The following is a 19,517-nucleotide window of genomic DNA, read 5'->3' on the forward strand; positions in this document are numbered from 1 at the left end:
TTTTACATGGATGATACATTGGAGACAATATACGACAACTACTATAAATAATAGAACAACATGAAACATCTAAGAAGCCAGGCCTGGTATTCATAGCAGATTTTGAAAAGGCCTTTGATAAAGTAATACTGGATTTTTTATATAAATGTCTGGATTTTTTCAATTTAGGTGAGTCTCTTATTCAATTCATAAAAGTAATGTATAGCAACCCCAGGTGTAAAATGGTAAATAGGGGCTACAACAGTTTTGAACTGTCAAGAGGAGTTAAACAAGGGTGTCCGCTGTCACAATATCTATTTGTTATGGCCATCGAAATGCTAGCTATTAAAATATGCTCAAATAACAACATTAAAGGATTAGAAATCCAAGGCTTAAAAACGAAGGTGTCCATGTATGCCGATGACTCAAGTTATATATTAAGTCCGCAAGCTAGAACCCTGCAATGTCTCATTGAAGATTTAGATTACTTTTCTGGCTTCTCTGGACTAAAACCTAATTATGATAAGTGTACCATATTACGTATTGGATCATTAAAAACATAACTTTTACATTACCCTGCAGTTTACCTATAAAATTGGCTGACGGTGAAGTAGACATACTTGGTATTCATATCACAAAATATATAAATGAGCTCTCCACAATGAATGTCAATAGAAAACTAGTACAAATTGACAAGATCCTGCAAATATGGAGAGGTAAATACCTGTCTATTTATGGGAAAATTACACTGATTAACTCTTTAGTCATATCTCAGTTTATTCACTTACTTATGGCACTGCCTACTACTGATGATTTGTTTTTCAAATCATCTGAGCAAATTTTTTTTTTGCTTTAACAGGTTTGCTAAACCAGAAAAGATAAAGCATGCCTATCTATATAATGAATATGAACTGGGTGGGCTGAGATTATTAAATATAAATGCACTAAACCTCTCTCTAAAAGCTTTCTTCACTTACGGTATACAAATGTTTTACTTGAACACAAAATGGTTCTGCATTAGATTACTAAGAAAAGCTCATCCCTTGTTTAAAAATGGCCTTTTTGCATTTGTGCAGATTGCCATTTCTCATTTTTCGATTAATTGAAAATGAAACTTTGTTCAAAGTATCTCTCTTTTTCAAACAAGAAATGCAGAGCTGGTTACAATTTCAATTTCATCCCCCAGAAAATATAGAATAAATATTACAACAAATATTATGGTTGAACTCAAATGTGCTGGTTGATAAAATACCTTTATTTATGGGAAATATGTTTTAGAAGGGTATTTTGTTTTTAAATGATATTGTAAATTGGAACGGTAGATTTATGTATTTCATGGAGCTATCGGAATTGTATGGGAAGGTCTGCTCAATCCAAGATTACAACCAATTGATTACAGCACTACCCCAAAAATTGAGGAGGCAGGTGGCAGCGGGAGGTGGTAGGGAACTGGTCTGTCTGCCCAATATAAAGGATCAAAACTGGCGGAGGAACAGAAATAGCATAAATAGGAAAGTATACCAGTTTCATTTGAGGACCAGGATGTTGACAGCTGTGCCAAACATATTGCAAAACAGCTGGGAAGAGATTTTTTATGTACCGATTCCATGGCACAGGGTGTATGAGTTGATATATAAAACAACGCAAGATTTAAGACTTTGTGCTTTTCAGCTAAAATTATTGTACGGAATTCTTGCCACCAACAAAATGTCGAATATTTGGGTCATACAACCATCGCAGCTCTGCAGATTTTGTAGCGAGGATACAGAATCAATAGACCATTTGTTCAGGTAGCCTGTTTCTGGTCTCAGGTTCAGGAATGGCTGTAAAAGCATAACATTCATCTAAAACTGACCCTAGAAATAGCATTGTTGGGAGATTTGGAGAGACCTGGTCAGTCAATTACTAATACTCTTAGTAAAAGTATTTATCTTCAACTCACAATCTGTGGATTCTATTCAATTAGATAGATTAAAATTGTATGTTAAACATCACAGTATAGTTGAAAGATATATGGCGCGCAGAAATCCGAAGAGGGTGACCAGCAGAGATAGGTGGGATGGGCTGAGGGAAATTGAGGGTTGGGATGTGGAACTGGAGACAAGTGGGAGTGAAGTTGCTGGGCGGGGGGGTAGAATGACAGTCAAAGATAAAAGTAAGTTAAAAAAAGTTTAAATGACACTAAAAAGGAACGTTTTTACATCCAATGCCTGTTTGCCTGACGCTGATGCCACGATTGTGCTTGTACATTTTTATTTTATTTTTATTTCACCTTGTCATGGTTTCGGCCGAGGCTGCTCCTTCTCCTTGCTCGGGCAGGCTTCGGCGGTCGTCGTCCCCGGAGTACTAGCTACCACCGTTGTATGTTATCGATGTTTGTTTGGTTTTGTCTTCTTTGTACACCTGTTTCCTTTTAGTGTTAATTATGTCTCCTATAAGTTTCTCGTTTTGTTAGTCGTGTGTTGTGTGTAATTGTTACGCCTGTCTTTTGGTGCTGCTCATTTTCGCATGTTTGTATATTTAGGATAGTCGCACTGTGTTTCGTGCGCTATTGCATTTTGGTGTTTTACGCACTGCTGCGTATAGTTCGCCTCCTGTTTAGTTGAGGCCAGTGTTTATTTGTTCGTTTAGTAAAGTCGGTTGGACGAAGCTTCTGTGTCCTGCGTTTGACTCCTACACCACATCCACGTCACTGACGCCTCTGACAGAATTACACACCATCTAATGGAGTCAGCAGGAGCAGCAGCAGCGCCCGAGTCTTTGGAGGAGCGCGTCCGCGGACAGGACGATAGGATCCTACAACTCGGGACCGCCCTGCAGGACGTGATAAATACTCTGCACCGATGGGAGGCCAGAGGGGTACCCACACCTCCACCCAGCTTACCACCACCATCGGTCAGTCCTCCCATCCAAGCTCCGGAATCCAGTGGGATTCGGCTCTCGCTCCCGAGGGTGTATGACGGCACCGCTGCCGGGTGTCAGGGGTTCCTCCTGCAGGTGGAACTCTACCTGGCCACCGTAAACCCGGCGCCCTCGGGACACGAGAGCGTTTCCGCCCTCATCTCCTGTCTCACCGGAAAGGCGTTGGAGTGGGCCAACGCCGAATGGAGGGGGATAGACGCCGCCACTATCACCTACGCGGAGTTCTCCCGCCGCTTCAGGGCCGTGTTCGACCATCCACCTGAGGGGAAAGCGGCGGGGGAGCGTCTATTCTACCTCCGACAGGGGAAGAGGAGCGCACAAGAGTTCGCCCTGGAGTTCCGGACTCTAGCGGCAGATGCAGGGTGGAATGAGCGGGCCCTCATCGACCACTATCGATGCAGTCTGCGGGAGGACGTCCACCGAGAGCTGGCCTGCAGGGACACTAACCTCTCGTTCGACCAGTTGGTGGACATGTCCATCCGTCTTGACACCCTGCTGGCCACCCGCGGACGTCCCGAGTGGGGGCCGTCCATTCCACCCTCCAGCACCTCCGAGCCGAGCCCTATGGAGCTTGGGGGTGCTGGCGCTAGAGAGAGGAGGAGAAGGAGCCCGAGGGGGGCCGTCCCCTGCACCAACTGTGGCCGTGGAGGGCACACTGCGGCTAGGTGCTGGGGAGGGTCTCCAGGAGGACGAGACAACAGGCCACGCACTGGGGAGACCTTCAAGGTGAGTAGGCGCCCCACTTACCCAGAGCTCTCTGTTGTGCACTTATGTATACCTGTAAGATTTCCACAGGTTGCACCTCATATCCAGCATAAGGCGCTAGTAGATTCAGGCGCAGCTGGGAATTTTGTTGATCAGAATTTTTGTGTAGAGTTAGGGATTCCCCTCCTTCCTGTTGATGCTCCCTTCCCTGTCCATGCCCTAGATAGCCGCCCGTTGGGATCGGGGTTGATTAGGGAGGTCACAGCGCCACTTAGGATGAGTACGCAGGGGGGTCATGAGGAAACTATTCAGTTATATCTGATCGACTCTCCTGCGTATCCAGTGGTGCTGGGGCTTCCCTGGTTGATTACCCATAATCCCTCCATTTCGTGGCAAGAGAGGGCTCTTAAGGAGTGGTCTGCCCAGTGTGTGGGGCGATGTCTAGGTGTTTCCGTGGGGGCGACCTCGGTGGAGAGTCCGAACCAAGTGCCCGCAATGCACATCCCCCCTGAGTATGAGGAGGTAGCACTCGTGTTTAGCAAGACGAGGGCGACGCGGTTGCCTCCTCATAGACAGGGGGATTGTGCGATAGGCCTCCAGGCAGGAGCAGCGCTTCCGCGGAGCCATGTGTATCCTCTGTCTCAAGAGGAGAAGGGGGCTATGGAGACATACATAGCCGAGTCTCTGAGACAAGGATACATACGGCCCTCCACTTCCCCTGCGTCCTCAAGCTTCTTTTTTGTGAAGAAAAAGGATGGAGGATTGCGCCCGTGTATTGATTACCGTAGTCTCAATCAGATCACTGTGAAATACAGTTATCCACTCCCTCTGATTGCGACTATGACGGAATCATTACACGGAGCGCGTTTCTTCACGAAACTGGATCTCAGGAGCGCCTACAACTTGGTGCGCATTAGGGAGGGCGATGAATGGAAGACAGCATTTAGTACCACCTCGGGTCATTACGAGTATCTCGTCATGCCATACGGGTTGATGAATGCTCCTTCAGTCTTCCAATCCTTTGTGGATGAGATCTTCCGGGACATGCAGGGGCAGGGGGTGGTCGTGTACATTGACGACATCCTAGTGTACTCTTCTACCCGAGCCGAGCATGTAGCTCTGGTGCGCCGAGTGTTGAGGAGGCTGTTGGAGCACGACTTGTATGTCAAGGCAGAGAAATGTCTGTTTTTCCAGGAGTCTATCTCCTTTTTGGGTTATCAGTTGTCCGCGTCAGGGGTGAAGATGGAGGTTGACCGTGTGTCAGCCGTGCGTAATTGGCAAACCCCAACCACGGTTAAAGAGGTGCAGCAGTTCTTGGGTTTTGCAAATTACTACCGGAGGTTTATCCGGGGTTTTGGACAGGTGGCAGCTCCCATAACGTCTCTTCTGAAGGGGGGTCCGGTGCGTTTGCAGTGGTCAGCTGAGGCGGACAGGGCTTTTGGGAGACTGAAGGACCTGTTTACTTCGGCCCCGGTGCTGGCGCATCCGGATCCCGCTTTACCATTTCAGGTAGAGGTGGACGCGTGAGAGGCCGGTATTGGGGCCGTGCTATCGCAACGGTCCGGCACGCCACCTAAACTCCGCCCCTGTGCCTTCTACTCCAAGAAGCTCAGCCCAGCGGAGCGAAATTATGACGTAGGGGACAGGGAGCTGTTAGCCGTGGTACAGGCCCTAAAGGTGTGGAGGCATTGGCTTGAGGGGGCTCAACACCCTTTTCTCATTTTGACTGACCACCGTAACCTGGAGTACATCCGGGCAGCTAGGAGATTGAACCCTCGTCAGGCTCGGTGGAACATGTTTCTAGCCCAGTTCGTATTTAAAATCACGTACATCCCTGGGTCCCAGAACGGTAAGGCAGACGCCCTGTCCCGGCGGTATGACACAGAGGAGAGGTCCGTTGAGCCCACTCCCATACTGCCAGAGTCTTGTCTGGTGGCACCGGTAGTGTGGGAGGTCGATGCGGAAATCGAGCGGGCGTTGCGTACCGACCCTAGTCCTCCACAGTGTCCTGTGGGTCAGACGTACGTTCCGCTCGAGGTTCGGGATCGATTGATTTATTGGGCTCACACGTCACCCTCCTCTGGACATCCAGGTATTGGCCGGACAGTGCACTGCCTTAGCGCTAGGTACTGGTGGCCAACATTAGCCAGGGATGTGAGGGTTTATGTCTCCTCCTGCTCGGTGTGCGCCCAGTGTAAGGCGCCTAGACACCTGCCCAGGGGGAAGTTACAACCCCTGCCCGTTCCACAACGACCCTGGTCTCACCTCTCGGTGGATTTCGTTACAGACCTTCCCCCCTCTCAGGGGAATACCACTATACTGGTCGTTGTGGATCGGTTCTCTAAGGCCTGTCGTCTCCTCCCAATGTCGGGTCTCCCTACTGCCCTACAGACCGCTGAGGCACTATTCACCCACGTCTTTCGGCACTACGGGGTACCTGAGGATATAGTGTCTGATCGAGGTCCCCAGTTAACCTCCAGAGTCTGGAGAGCGTTCATGGAGCGCCTGGGGGTCTCGGTGAGCCTTACCTCGGGATACCACCCGGAGAGCAATGGGCAGGTAGAACGAGTGAACCAGGATGTGGGTAGGTTTCTGAGATCGTATTGCCAGGGCCGGCCGGAGGAGTGGGCGAGGTATATCCCCTGGGCAGAGATGGCACAGAACTCTCTCCGCCACTCCTCCACCAACCTAACCCCTTTCCAATGTGTGTTAGGGTACCAGCCGGTTCTGGCACCATGGCATCAGAGCCAGATCGAGGCCCCTGCGGTGGATGAGTGGGTGCGGCGTTTGGAGGAGACGTGGAACGCTGCACACGTCCATCTGCAGCGGGCCATCTGTCGACAAAAGGCGAGCGCCGATCTCCACCGCAGTGAGGGTCCGGTGTACGCACCTGGAGATCGAGTCTGGCTCTTGACCAGAAACCTACCCCTCCGCCTGCCCTGCCGGAAGCTGGGTCGGCGGTTTGTGGGGCCTTTTAAAGTCCTGAGGAGACTGAACGAGGTGTGTTACAGGTTACAACTGCCTATTGATTATCACGTTAACCCCTCGTTCCATGTATCTCTTCTCAGGCTGGTGGTAGCTGGTCCACTCCAGGACTGTGAGATAGGAGAGACTCCTCCGCCCCCACTGGACATCGAGGGGGCTCCGGCGTACACAGTTCGGTCCATCCTGGATTCGAGACGTCGGATGGGGGGTCTCCAATATCTCGTGGAGTGGGAGGGGTACGGCCCGGAGGAACGGTGCTGGGTGCCGAGGAGGGACATCTTAGACCCGTCTCTCCTGACTGAGTTCCACCGTGGTCATCCCACGCGCCCTGCTCCGCGTCCTCCTGGTCGTCCCCGAGGCCGGGGTCGGCGCACGGCTAGTGCCGCGCGTCAAGGGGGGGGTACTGTCACGGTTTCGGCCGAGGCTGCTCCTTCTCCTTGCTCGGGCAGGCTTCGGCGGTCGTCGTCCCCGGAGTACTAGCTACCACCGTTGTATGTTATCGATGTTTGTTTGGTTTTGTCTTCTTTGTACACCTGTTTCCTTTTAGTGTTAATTATGTATCCTATAAGTTTCTCGTTTTGCTAGTCGTGTGTTGTGTGTAATTGTTCCGCCTGTCTTTTGGTGCTGCTCGTTTTCGCATGTTTGTATATTTAGGATAGTCGCACTGTGTTTCGTGCGCTATTGCACTTTGGTGTTTTACGCACTGCTGCGTATAGTTCGCCTCCTGTTTAGTTGAGGCCAGTGTTTATTTGTTTGTTTAGTAAAGTCGGTTGGACGAAGCTTCTGTGTCCTGTGTTTGACTCCTACACCACATCCACGTCACTGACGCCTCTGACACACCTTTATTTAACCAGGTAAGCCAGTTGAGAACAAGTTCTCATTTACAACTGCGACCTGGCCAAGATAAAGCAAAGCAGGGCGATAAAAAACAACACAGAGTTACATATGGAATAAACAAAAAAAAAAACGTACAGTCAATAACACAATAGAAATCTATATACAGTGTGTGCAAATGTAGTAAGTTATGGAGGTAAGGCAATAAATAGGCCATAGTGCAAAATAATTACAATTTAGTATTAACACCGGAGTGAGATGTGCAGAAGATGATGTGCAAATAGAGATACTGGGGTGCAAATGAGCAAAATAATGAACAATGTAAATAACAATATGGGGATGAGGTAGTTGGGTGGGCTAATTACAGATGGGCTGTGTACAGGTGCAGTGATCGGTAAGCTGCTCAGACAACTGATGCTTAAAGTTAGTGAGGGAGATAAGTGTCTCCAGCTTCAGAGATTTTTGCAGTTCGTTCCAGTCATTTGCAGCAGAGAACTGGAAGGAATGGCGGCCAAAGGAGGTGTTGGCTTTGGGGATGACCAGTGAGATATACCTGCAGGTGGGTGTTGCTATGGTGGGTGTTGCTAATATGACCAATGATCTAAGATAAGGCGGGGATTTGCCTAGAAGTGATTTATAGATGACCTGGAGCCAGTGGGTTTGGCGACGAATATGTAGTGAGGGCCAGCCAACGAGAGCATACAGGTCACAATGGTGGCTTTGGTGGGGCTTTGGTGACAAAACGGATGGCACTGTGATAGACTACATCCAATTTGCTATGTAGAGTGTTGGAAGCTATTTTGCAAATGACATCGCCGAAGTCAAGGATCGGTAGGATAGTACGTTTTACGAGGGCATATTTAGCAGCATGAGTGAAGGAGGCTTTGTTGCGAAATAGGAAGCCGATTCTAGATTTAACTTTGGATTGGAGATGCTTAATGTGAGTCTGGAAGGAGAGTTTACGGTCTAACCAGACACCTAGGTATTTGTAGTTGTCCACATATTCTAAGTCAGACCCGCCGAGAGTAGTGATTCTAGTCGGGCGGGCGGGTGAAAGCAGCGTACGATTGAAGAGTATGCATTTAGTTTTACTAGCATTTAAGAGCTTGCTGAGCGGCCTTTCAGGTTTTGTCGATATAGGACTCGTTTTAGTGTGGATATAAATACTTTTGTACCTGTTTCTTCCAGCATCTTCACAAGGTCCTATGCTGTTGTTCTGGGATTGATTTGCACTTTTTGCATCAAAGTACGTTCATCTCTAGGAGACAGAACGCGTCTCCTTCCTGAGCGGTATGACGGCTGCGTGGTCCCGTGGTGTTTATACTTGCGTACTATTGTTTGTACAGATGAACGTGGTACCTTCAGGCGTTTGGAAATTGCTCCCAAGGATGAACCAGACTTGTGGAGGTCTACAATTTCTTTTCTGAGGTCTTGGCTGATTTCTTTTGATTTTCCCATGATGTCAAGCAAAGAGGCACTGAGTTGGAAGGCAGGCCTTGAAATACATCCACAGGTACACCTCCAATTGACTCAAATGATGTCAATTAGCCTATCAGAAGCTTCTAAAGCCATGACATCATTTTCTGGAATTTTCCAAGCTGTTTAAAGGCACAGTCAACTTAGTGTATGTACACTTCTGACCCACTGGAACTGTGATACAGTGAATTATAAGTGAAATAATCTGTCTGTAAACAATTGTTGGGAAAATTACTTGTGTCATGCACAAAGTAGATGTCCTAACCGACTTGCCAAAACTATAGTTTGTTACCAAGAAATTTGTGGAGTGGTTGAAAAACGAGTTTTATGTTTGTATATGAACTTCCGACTTCAACTGTATATATATATATATATATACACTGCTCAAAAAAATAATGGGAACACTTAAACAACACAATGTAACTCCAAGTCAATCACACTTCTGTGAAATCAAACTGTCCACTTAGGAAGCAACACTGATTGACAATACATTTCACATGCTGTTGTGCAAATGGAATAGACAACAGGTGGAAATTATAGGCAATTAGCAAGACAGCCCCAATAAAGGAGTGGTTCTGCAGGTGGTGACCACAGACCACTTCTCAGTTCCTATGCTTCCTGGCTGATGTTTTGATCACTTTTGAATGCTGGCGGTGCTTTCACTCTAGTGGTAGCATGAGACGGAGTCTACAACCCACACAAGTGGCTCAGGTAGTGCAGCTCATCCAGGATGGCACATCAATGCGAGCTGTGGCAAGAAGGTTTGCTGTGTCTGTCAGCGTAGTGTCCAGAGCATGGAGGCGCTACCAGGAGACAGGCCAGTACATCAGGAGACGTGGAGGAGGGCAACAACCCAGCAGCAGGACCGCTACCTCCGCCTTTGTGCAAGGAGGAGCAGGAGGAGCACTGCCAGAGCCCTGCAAAATGACCTCCAGCAGGCCACAAATGTGCATGTGTCTGCTCAAACGGTCAGAAACAGACTCCATGAGGGTGGTATGAGGGCCCGACGTCCACAGGTGGGGGTTGTGCTTACAGCCCAACACTGTGCAGGACGTTTGGCATTTGCCAGAGAACACCAAGATTGGCAAATTCGCAACTGGTGCCCTGTGCTCTTCACAGATGAAAGCAGGTTCACAATGAGCACATGTGACAGACGTGACAGAGTCTGGAGACACCGTGGAGAACGTTCTGCTGCCTGCAACATCCTCCAGCATGACCGGTTTGGCGGTGGGTCAGTCATGGTGTGGGGTGGCATTTCTTTGGGGGGCCGCACAGCCCTCCATGTGCTCGCCAGAGGTAGCCTGACTGCCATTAGGTACCGAGATGAGATCCTCAGACCCCTTGTGAGACCATATGCTGGTGCGGTTGGCCCTGGGTTCCTCCTAATGCAAGACAATGCTAGACCTCATGTGGCTGGAGTGTGTCAGCAGTTCCTGCAAGAGGAAGGCATTGATGCTATGGACTGGCCCGCCCGTTCCCCAGACCTGAATCCAATTGAGCACATCTGGGACATCATGTCTCGCTCCATCCACCAACACCACGTTGCACCACAGACTGTCCAGGAGTTGGCGGATGCTTTAGTCCAGGTCTGGGAGGAGATCCCTCAGGAGACCATCCGCCACCTCATCAGGAGCATGCCCAGGCATTGTAGGGAGGTCATACAGGCACTTGGAGGCCACACACACTACTGAGCCTAATTTTGCCTTGCTTTAAGGACATTACATCAAAGTTGGATCAGCCTGTAGTGTGGTTTTCCACTTTAATTTTGAGTGTGACTCCAAATCCAGACCTCCATGGGTTGATAAATTTGATTTCCATTGATAATTTTTGTGTGATTTTGTTGTCAGCACATTCAACTATGTAAAGAAAAAAGTATTTCATAAGATTATTTCATTCATTCAGATCTAGGATGTGTTATTTTAGTGTTCCCTTTATTTTTTGAGCAGTGTATATATATTATAATATATTTGAGATTTTTCAAAGTAGCCACTCTTTGCTTTGATGACAGCTTTGCAAACTCTTGGCAAAAATGTCTGCAGCATTGATGGTCCCCAAGAACATAGTGCCCTCCATCATTCTTAAATGGAAGAAGTTTGGAACCACCAAGACTCTTCCTAGAGCTGGCCGCCCGGCCAAACTGAGCAATGGGTGGAGAAGGGCCTTGGTCAGGGAGGTGACCAAGAACCCGATGGTCATTCTGACAGAGCTCTAGAGTTCCTCTGTGGAGATGGGAGAACCTTCCAGAAGGACAACCATCTCTGCAGCACTCCACCAATAAGGCCTTTATGGTAGAATGGCCAGACGGAAGCCACTTCTCAGTAAAAGGCACATGACAGCCCGCTTGGAGTTTGCCAAAAGGCACCTAAAGACTCTCAGACCATGAGTAACAAGATTCTCTGGTTTGATGAAACCAAGATTGAACTCTTTGGCCTGAATGCCAAGCGTCACGTCTGGAGGAAACCTGGCACCATCCCTACGGTGAAGCATGGTGGTGGCAGCATCATGCTGTGGGGATGTTTTCCAGTGGCAGGGACTGGGATACTAGTTAGGATCGAGGCAAAGATGAACGGAGCAAAGTACAGAGAGATCTTCGATGAAAACCTGTTCCAGAGCGCTCATGACCTCAGACTGGGGCGAAGGTTCACCTTCCAACAGGACAACAACCCTAAGCACACAGCCAAGACAACGCAGGAGTGGCTTCGGGACAAGTCTCTGAATGTCCTTGAGTGGCACAGCCAGAGCCCGGACTTGAACCCGATCAAACATCTCTGGAGAGACCTGAAAATAGCTGTGCAGCGACGCTCCCCATCCAACCTGACAGAGCTTGAGAGGATCTGCAGAGAAGAATGGGAGAAACTCCCCAAATACAGATGTGCCAAGCTTGTAGCGTCATACCCAAGAAGACTCAAGGCTGTAATCGCTGCCAAAGGTGCTTCAACAAAGTACTGAGTAAAGGGTCTGAATACTTATGTAAATGTGATATTTCCAGTTTTTATTTGTTATAAATTTGGAAAAAATTCTAAAAACCTGTTTTTGCTTTGTCATTATGGGGTATTGTGTGTAGACTGATGAGAGGAATAAACAATTTAATCCATTTTAGAATAATGCTGTGACATAACAAAATGTGGAAAAAGTCAAGGGGTCTGAAAACTTTCCGAATGCACTGTATATGTCTATGTCTCTCTCTATCTCTATTCTGTACATGAATATAGAGCTCCCATTGCTGTAATAAATACAGAGATGCACACAGATATAATGTATCTCCCCCATCTCTCTCTCTCACACACTTTCTCTCTCTCTCCCTCCCAGGTACGAGAGTGTGCCGGTGATCCTTGTGGGGAACAAGGTGGACCTGGAGGGAGAGAGGGAGGTGTCGTGTGGAGAGGGCCAGGCTTTGGCCGAGGACTGGGGCTGTCCCTTCCTGGAGACCTCAGCCAAGAGCAAGAACATGGTGGACGAGCTGTTCACTGAGATCGTCCGACAGATGGACTCGTCCTCGCTGCCCGACAGAGAGGAACCCTGCTGCGGCTTATCCTGCCGTATACAATAGCTTGGGGGGGGGGGGGGGGGTCTGTGAGAGTGTGGCGGACAGGGGGCTGGACAAATAGGAGCCCTGCTGCTCCGTCTGCAGTATTTACCAGCTCCAGGGGGGTGGCGGTGTGAGAGGGTGACAGCGGGAGGGGCCAAGACAGGACAATACTGCCCCCAATGAATAAAACACGTTTGTGACGGTGAGCTATCCAAGTATTTAGGTCTCAGGCAAGGTTATTCTTCATGCGACAGTGATACACCGAACTCCCTCTATTACACATTCGCCAGAGAAGCATGTGGCAACAGGGGTCAAAGAAAACAGATAAACATTCTAGGCCTACATAGTGTGTTGACTCAAAAGGATGGCGCAGAGCATGGGACACTGTTGAGTACGTACAATCAAACTCACCAAGACAGAAGGATGGACAGAAGCACAGACAGACAGAAAGACAGTCTAAACGCTCTATTAAATCCGTATCGCGAAAGATCAGCGTTACAGTGTGATAGAAATTTAAAGCCAATTTTCTGGTGTTAGCGGAGACTGCATATGTCGGCTCAATTGGAAATAACCTTTACGTTTCTATTGTGCAATCTGTAATGCTTCACATAGATCAGGCTGACGTCATCTGTGCATCTCTGTTGCCATACACAACAAATTGTTTGCCTTGTTACCTGAGGTTCGTGGTTGACTTCAGATGTTTTTATGTGTACAGTTGCATTTAATCTCCCACTTCAGAGACAAAATGGTAAAAAAGTTTTATTTTGCACCTCATTAAATTAATCTTCAACAAACGTGGAAAAATAGTCAAATGTATTTAATGACATGATGTTATACATTGAACGGTGTGATGAAATGCGATAGATTTGTTTTACAATTATTAATAAACTCTAGACTTTGAACATAACTTCCCACACCACATTTTACAGGCTTTTATGAAGTCATCTTTTTGATTAGGTAGTTGTTGTGTTTCTGGACGCCTTACAAAAAACTAACTGTGTGAGCCAGACTGGTGATTTCTGTATCCAGTTACGATCTACTGCATGTTGTGCTGTTGGAATAGAATGGAACTTGGTAAATACAAAGGGGCTGATGGTATTTACTGCCAATATTTATCCTGTTGGGTAAGTAATTGTGTTGTTTGCAGTAAAGGTCTCTGTCCCAAATTGTACCCTATTCCGTAGTGCACTAATTTTGAGCAGAGTGAGCCCAATGGGTATATAGAATCATATTGGAACTGTGTCAAATTATAACGACAAACTACTTTTAGAAAATGCCTTTTTAAGTTATTTGAAAACGTTTTTTACAGAGAATAGTGATTAAGACAGTTTTGGAGTTTTAGACTACTTGATGTAGGCCTAATGAAGTGCAGAAAAAAAAAAGTGTTAATGACATTACTACAGTTGAAGTTGGAAGTTTACATACACCTTAGCCAAATACATTAAAACTCAGTTTTCACAATTCCGGACATTTAATCCTAGTAAAAATGCCCTGTCTTAGATCAGTTAGGATCACCACTTTATTTTAAGAATGTGAAATGTCAGAATAATAGGAGAGAGAATGATTTATTTCAGCTTTTATTTCTTTCATCACATTCCCAGTGAGTCAGAAGTTTACATACACTCAATTAGTATTTGGTAGCATTGCCTTTAAATTGTTTAACTTGGGTCAAATGTTTCGGGTAGCCTTCCACAAGCTTCCCACAATAAGTTGGGTGAATTTTGGCCCATTCCTGCTGACAGAGCTGGTGTACCTGAGTCAGGTTTGTAGGCCTCCTTGCTCGCACACGCTTTTTCAGTTCTGCCCACAAATTTTCCATAGGATTGAGGTCAGGGCTTTGTGATGGCCACTCCAACACCTTGACTTTGTTGTCTTTAAGATATTTTGGCACAACTTTGGAAGTATACTTGGGTTCATTGTCCATTTGGAAGACCCATTTGCGACCAAGCTTTAACTTCCTGACTGATGTCTTGAGATGTTGCTCCAATATATCCACATAATTTTCCTTCCTCATGATGCCATCTATTTTGTGAAGTGCACCAGTCCCTCCTGCAGCAAAGCACCCCCACAGCATGATGCTGCCACCCCCGTGCTTCACGGTTGGGATGGTGTTCTTCGGCTTGCAAGGAACCCCCTTTTTCCTCCAAACATAACGATGGTCATTATGGCCAAACAGTTCTATTTTTGTTTCATCAAGACCAGAGGACATTTCTCAAAAAAGTACAATCTTTGTCCCCATGTGCAGTTGCAAATCGTAGTCTGGCTTTTTTTATGGCGGTTTTGGAGCAGTGGCTTCTTCCTTGCTGAGTGGCCTTTCAGGTTATGTCAATATAGGACTCGTTTTACTGTGGATATATACTTTTGTACCTGTTTCCTCCAGCATCTTCACAAGGTCCTTTGCTGTTGTTCTGGGATTGATTTGCACTTTTCGTACGTTCATCTCTAGGAGACAGAACGCGTCTCCTTCCTGAGTGGTATGACGGCTGCGTGGTCCCATGGTGTTTATACTTGCGTACTATTGTTTGTACAGATGAACGTGGTACCTTCAGTAGTTTGGAAATTGCTCCCAAGGATGAACCAGACTTGTGGAGGTCTACACATTTTTTTCTGAGGTCTTGGCTGATTTCTTTTGATTTCCCAGGATGTCAAGCAAAGAGGCACTGAGTTTGAAGGTAGGCCTTGAAATACACCCACAGGTACACTTCCAATTGACTCAAATTATGTCAATTAGCCTATCAGAAGCTTCTAAAGCCATGACATCATTTTCTGGAATTTTCCAAGCTGTTTAATGGCACAGTCAACTTAGTGTATGTAAACTTCTGACCCACTGGAATTGTGATACAGTAAATTATAAGTGAAATAATCTGTCTGTAAACAATTGTTGGAAAAATTACTTGTGTCATGCACAAAGTAGATGTCCTAACCAACTTGCCAAAACTATAGTTTGTTAAAAAGAAATGTATGGAGTGGTTGAAAAACGAGTTTTAATGACTCCAACCTAAGTGTATGTAAACCTCCGACTTCAACTGTATATGTAGGCCTGTAAAACATTTTTTGTTAATGACATTACTATATTTTGTATGTAATTTGTTCCTCTGGTGAAATAGTGGAGGGCAGTTCAGTGACCCTGACCTGCAGCAGTGATGCCAACCCACCAGTAGACAAATGACCTGGTACTAGAAGACGTCAACCTCACCAAAAGCATCAGGTGTCAGTAAATTCTGTATTTGTTTGTGCACAAAGTAAACCACTCCAATTCTACCCAATAGAGAGATAAGATATTGTTTAAATGTTTTGCTAGAGGGGTGGATGACACACATGCGCGTGCACACACACACTAGGTTTGGGGTGGACAGGGGATCTGTCTCATGTACCAGTACAAGTTAGATATATAGGAAATCTAGGATACATCCCAAATGGCACCCTATTCCCTATTTAGTGCACGATTTTTGCCCAGGGTCCATAGGGAATAAGGTGCAATTTGGGACACAGATTAGTTACATAGGATGACATTTAGATGTGTGAACATGTGATGTGACACTCACCGGTGGTCAGGAAGACCCTCAGGAGGAAGAGCAGGATAGCGATCCAGGATCCAGGGAAACATGAGCCAGCTGCAGGGGCAATAAACGGAGCCAAAGCTAACTCTAATGCTAACAAACAAGTCACAGGCATAGAGACAAGCTAATGCTAAGCTAATGCTAACAAACAAGGCACAGACATAGAGACAGGCTAATGCTAAGCTAGCGGTTCTGCTGGACCTGGTCCTGGACCTTGTAACCCTTCGTGGCTCATCAGAGCAGAAGACATTGCTGTCCATGCTACTGCTGCTGGAGGAGCTCAGGCTGGGCTGCAGGGCCGGGCAACACTAGAACGGGACAGGAAGATCTGACTGCTCTCGATGGCCCTCAGGGTCTGAGCCATGCATGACAAATCAAATCAAATCAAAATTTATTTGCCACATGCGCCGAATACAACAGGTGTAGACATTACTGTGAAATTCTTACTTACAAGCCCTTAAGCAACAATACAGTTTAAGAAAAAACTAAAAATAGCAAGTAATTAAAGAGCAGCAGTAAAATAAAATAACAGTAGGAGGTTATATACAGGGGGTACGGGTACAGAGTCAATGTGCGGGGGCACCGGTTAGTCGAGGTAATTGAGGTAATATGTACATGTGGGTAGCGTTAAAGTGACTATGCATAAATAATAATAAACAGAGTAGCAGCAGCTTAAAAGTGGGGGTTGGGTGGGGGGGGGGGGGACAATACAAATAGTCCGGGTAGCCATGATTAGCTGTTCAGGAGTCTTATGGCTTGGGGGTAGAAGCTGTTGAGAAGTATTTTGGACCTAGACTTGGCACTCCGGTACCGCTTGCCGTGCGGTAGCAGAGAGAACAGTCTATGACTAGGGTGGCTGGAGTCTGATAATTTTTAGGGCCTTCCTCTGACACCGCCTGGTATAGAGGTCCTGGATGGCAGGAAGCTGGGCCCCAGTGATGTACTGGGCCGTACGCACTACCCTCTGTAGTGCCTTGCGGTCAGAGGCAGAGCAGTTGCCATTATCTTGTTTACTTAACTATATATATATATATATATATATATATATATATATATATATATATATATATACACACACACTATCGTTCAAAAGTTTGGGGTCACTTAGAAATGTCCTTGTTTTCCATGAAAACATACATGAAATGAGTTTGAATAGGAAATATAGCAAAATGCATAGGAAATGGTGGAAATGGTGGAAATGGTGGAACAAGCTCCCTCACGACGCCAGGACAGCGGAGTCACTGACCACCTTCCGGAGACACTTGAAACCCTACCTCTTTAAGGAATACCTGGGATAGTATAAAAGTAATCCTTCTACACCCCCCACCCCATCCCCACAAAAAATAAATAATAATAATAATAAACAAACTTAAAAATATATATTAATATATATATAAAACAAATGAAAATTAAAAATATACTCTAGAAATAAAAAAATTATAAAATAAAAAAATTGTAAAGTGGTTGTCCCACTGGCTATCATAAGGTGAATGCACCAATTTGTAAGTCGCTCTGGATAAGAGCGTCTGCTAAATGACGTAAATGTAAATGTAAATGAAATATAGTCATTGACAAGGTTAGAAATAATGATTTTTAATTGAAATAATAATTGTGTCCTTCAAACTTTGCTTTCATCAAAGAATCCTCCATTTGCAGCAATTACAGCCTTGCAGACCTTTGGCATTCTAGTTGTCAATTTGTTGAGGTAATCTGAAGAGATTTCACCCCATGCTTCCTGAAGCACCTCCCACAAGTTGGATTGGCTTGATGGGCACTTCTTACGTACCATATGGTCAAGCTGCTCCCACAACAGCTCAATAAGGTTGAGATCCGGTGACTGTGCTGGCCACTCCATTATAGACAGAATACCAGCTGACTGCTTCTTCCCTAAATAGTTATTGCATAGTTTGGAGCTGTGCTTTGGGTTAATTCTATTCCTTACTTAGATTTGTGTGTATTGGGTATATGTTGTGAAATTGTTAGATATTACTTGTTAGATATTACTGCACTGTCGGAGTTAGAAGCACAAGCATTTTGCTACACCCACAATAACATCTGCTGAACACGTGTATGTGACAAATGAAATTTGATTTGATTTGAGAGAATGCCAAGAGTGTGCAAAGGTTGGCTATTTGAAGAATCTCAAATATAAAATATATTTTGATTTGTTTAACACTTTTTTGGTTACTACATGATTCCATATGTGTTATTTCATAGTTTTGATGTCTTCACTATTATTCTACAATGTAAACCCTTAAATGAGTGTCCAAACTTTTGACTGGTACTGTGTATATACAGTGGGGAGAACAAGTATTTGATACACTGCCAATTTTGCAGGTTTTCCTACTTACAAAGCATGTAGAGGTCTGTAATCATAGGTACACTTCAACTGTGAGAGACGGAATCTAAAACAAAAATCCAGAAAATCACATTGTATGATTTTTAAGTAATTCCTTTGCATTTTATTGCATGACATAAGTATTTGATACATCAGAAAAGCAGAACTTAATATTTGGTACAGAAACCTTTGTTTGCAATTACAGAGATCATACGTTTCCTGTAGGTCTTGACCAGGTTTGCACACACTGCAGCAGGGATTTTGGCCCACTCCTCCATACAGACCTTCTCCAGATCCTTCAGGTTTCGGGGCTGTCGCTGGGCAATACGGACTTTCAGCTCCCTCCAATTATTTTCTATTGGGTTCAGGTCTGGAGACTGGCTAGGCCACTCCAGGACCTGGAGATGCTTCTTACGGAGCCACTCCTTAGTTGCCCTGGCTGTGTGTTTCGGGTCGTTGTCATGCTGGAAGACCCAGCCACGACCCATCTTCAATGCTCTTACTGAGGGAAGGAGGTTGTTAGCCAAGATCTTGTGATACATGGCCCCATCCATCCTCCCCTCAATATGGTGCAGTCGTCCTGTCCCCTTTGCAGAAAAGCATCCCCAAAGAATTATGTTTCCACCTCCATACTTCACGGTTGGGATGGTGTTCTTGGGGTTGTACTCATCCTTCTTCTTCCTCCAAACACGGCGAGTGGAGTTTAGACCAAAAAGCTATATTTTTGTCTCATCAGACCACATGACCTTCTCCCATTCCCCCTCTGGATCATTCAGATGGTCATTGGCAAACTTCAGACGGGCCTGGACATGCGCTGGCTTGAGCAGGGGGACCTTGCGTGCACTGCAGGATTTTAATCCATGACGGCGTAGTGTGTTACTAATGGTTTTCTTTGAAACTGTGGTCCCAGCTCTCTTCAGGTCATTAACCAGGTCCTGCCATGTAGTTCTGGGCTGATCCCTCACCTTCCTCATGATCATTGATGCCCCACGAGGTGAGATCTTGCATGGAGCCCCAGACCGAGGGTGATTGACCGTCATCTTGAACTTCTTCCATTTTCTAATAATTGCGCCAATAGTTGTTGCCTTCTCACCAAGCTGCTTGCCTATTGTCCTGTAGCCCATCCCAGCCTTATGCAGGTCTACAATTTTATCCCTGATGTCCTTACACAGCTCTCTGGTCTTGGCCA

General features: G+C 46.0%; 1 protein-coding gene across 2 annotated transcripts in view; it reads left to right on the forward strand.

Annotated features, from left to right (window-relative positions):
• Positions 1-13,344, forward strand: part of LOC311112151 (ras-related protein Rap-2a-like) — a 34,926-nt gene extending 21,582 nt beyond the window's left edge. For both annotated transcript variants that reach the window (XM_084155125.1, XM_084155126.1), the window contains one exon: positions 12,211-13,344. In XM_084155125.1, coding sequence (XP_084011251.1) covers positions 12,211-12,451 — 241 coding nt within the window. In that variant the 3' untranslated portion in view covers positions 12,452-13,344. The remainder of the gene's footprint in view (positions 1-12,210) is intronic.
• The last annotated feature ends 6,173 nt before the right edge of the window (positions 13,345-19,517 follow it).

Source organism: Coregonus lavaretus (assembly GCF_964263955.1).
Source record: "Coregonus lavaretus genome assembly, chromosome: 38".
NCBI classification, from domain to species: domain Eukaryota; kingdom Metazoa; phylum Chordata; class Actinopteri; order Salmoniformes; family Salmonidae; genus Coregonus; species Coregonus lavaretus.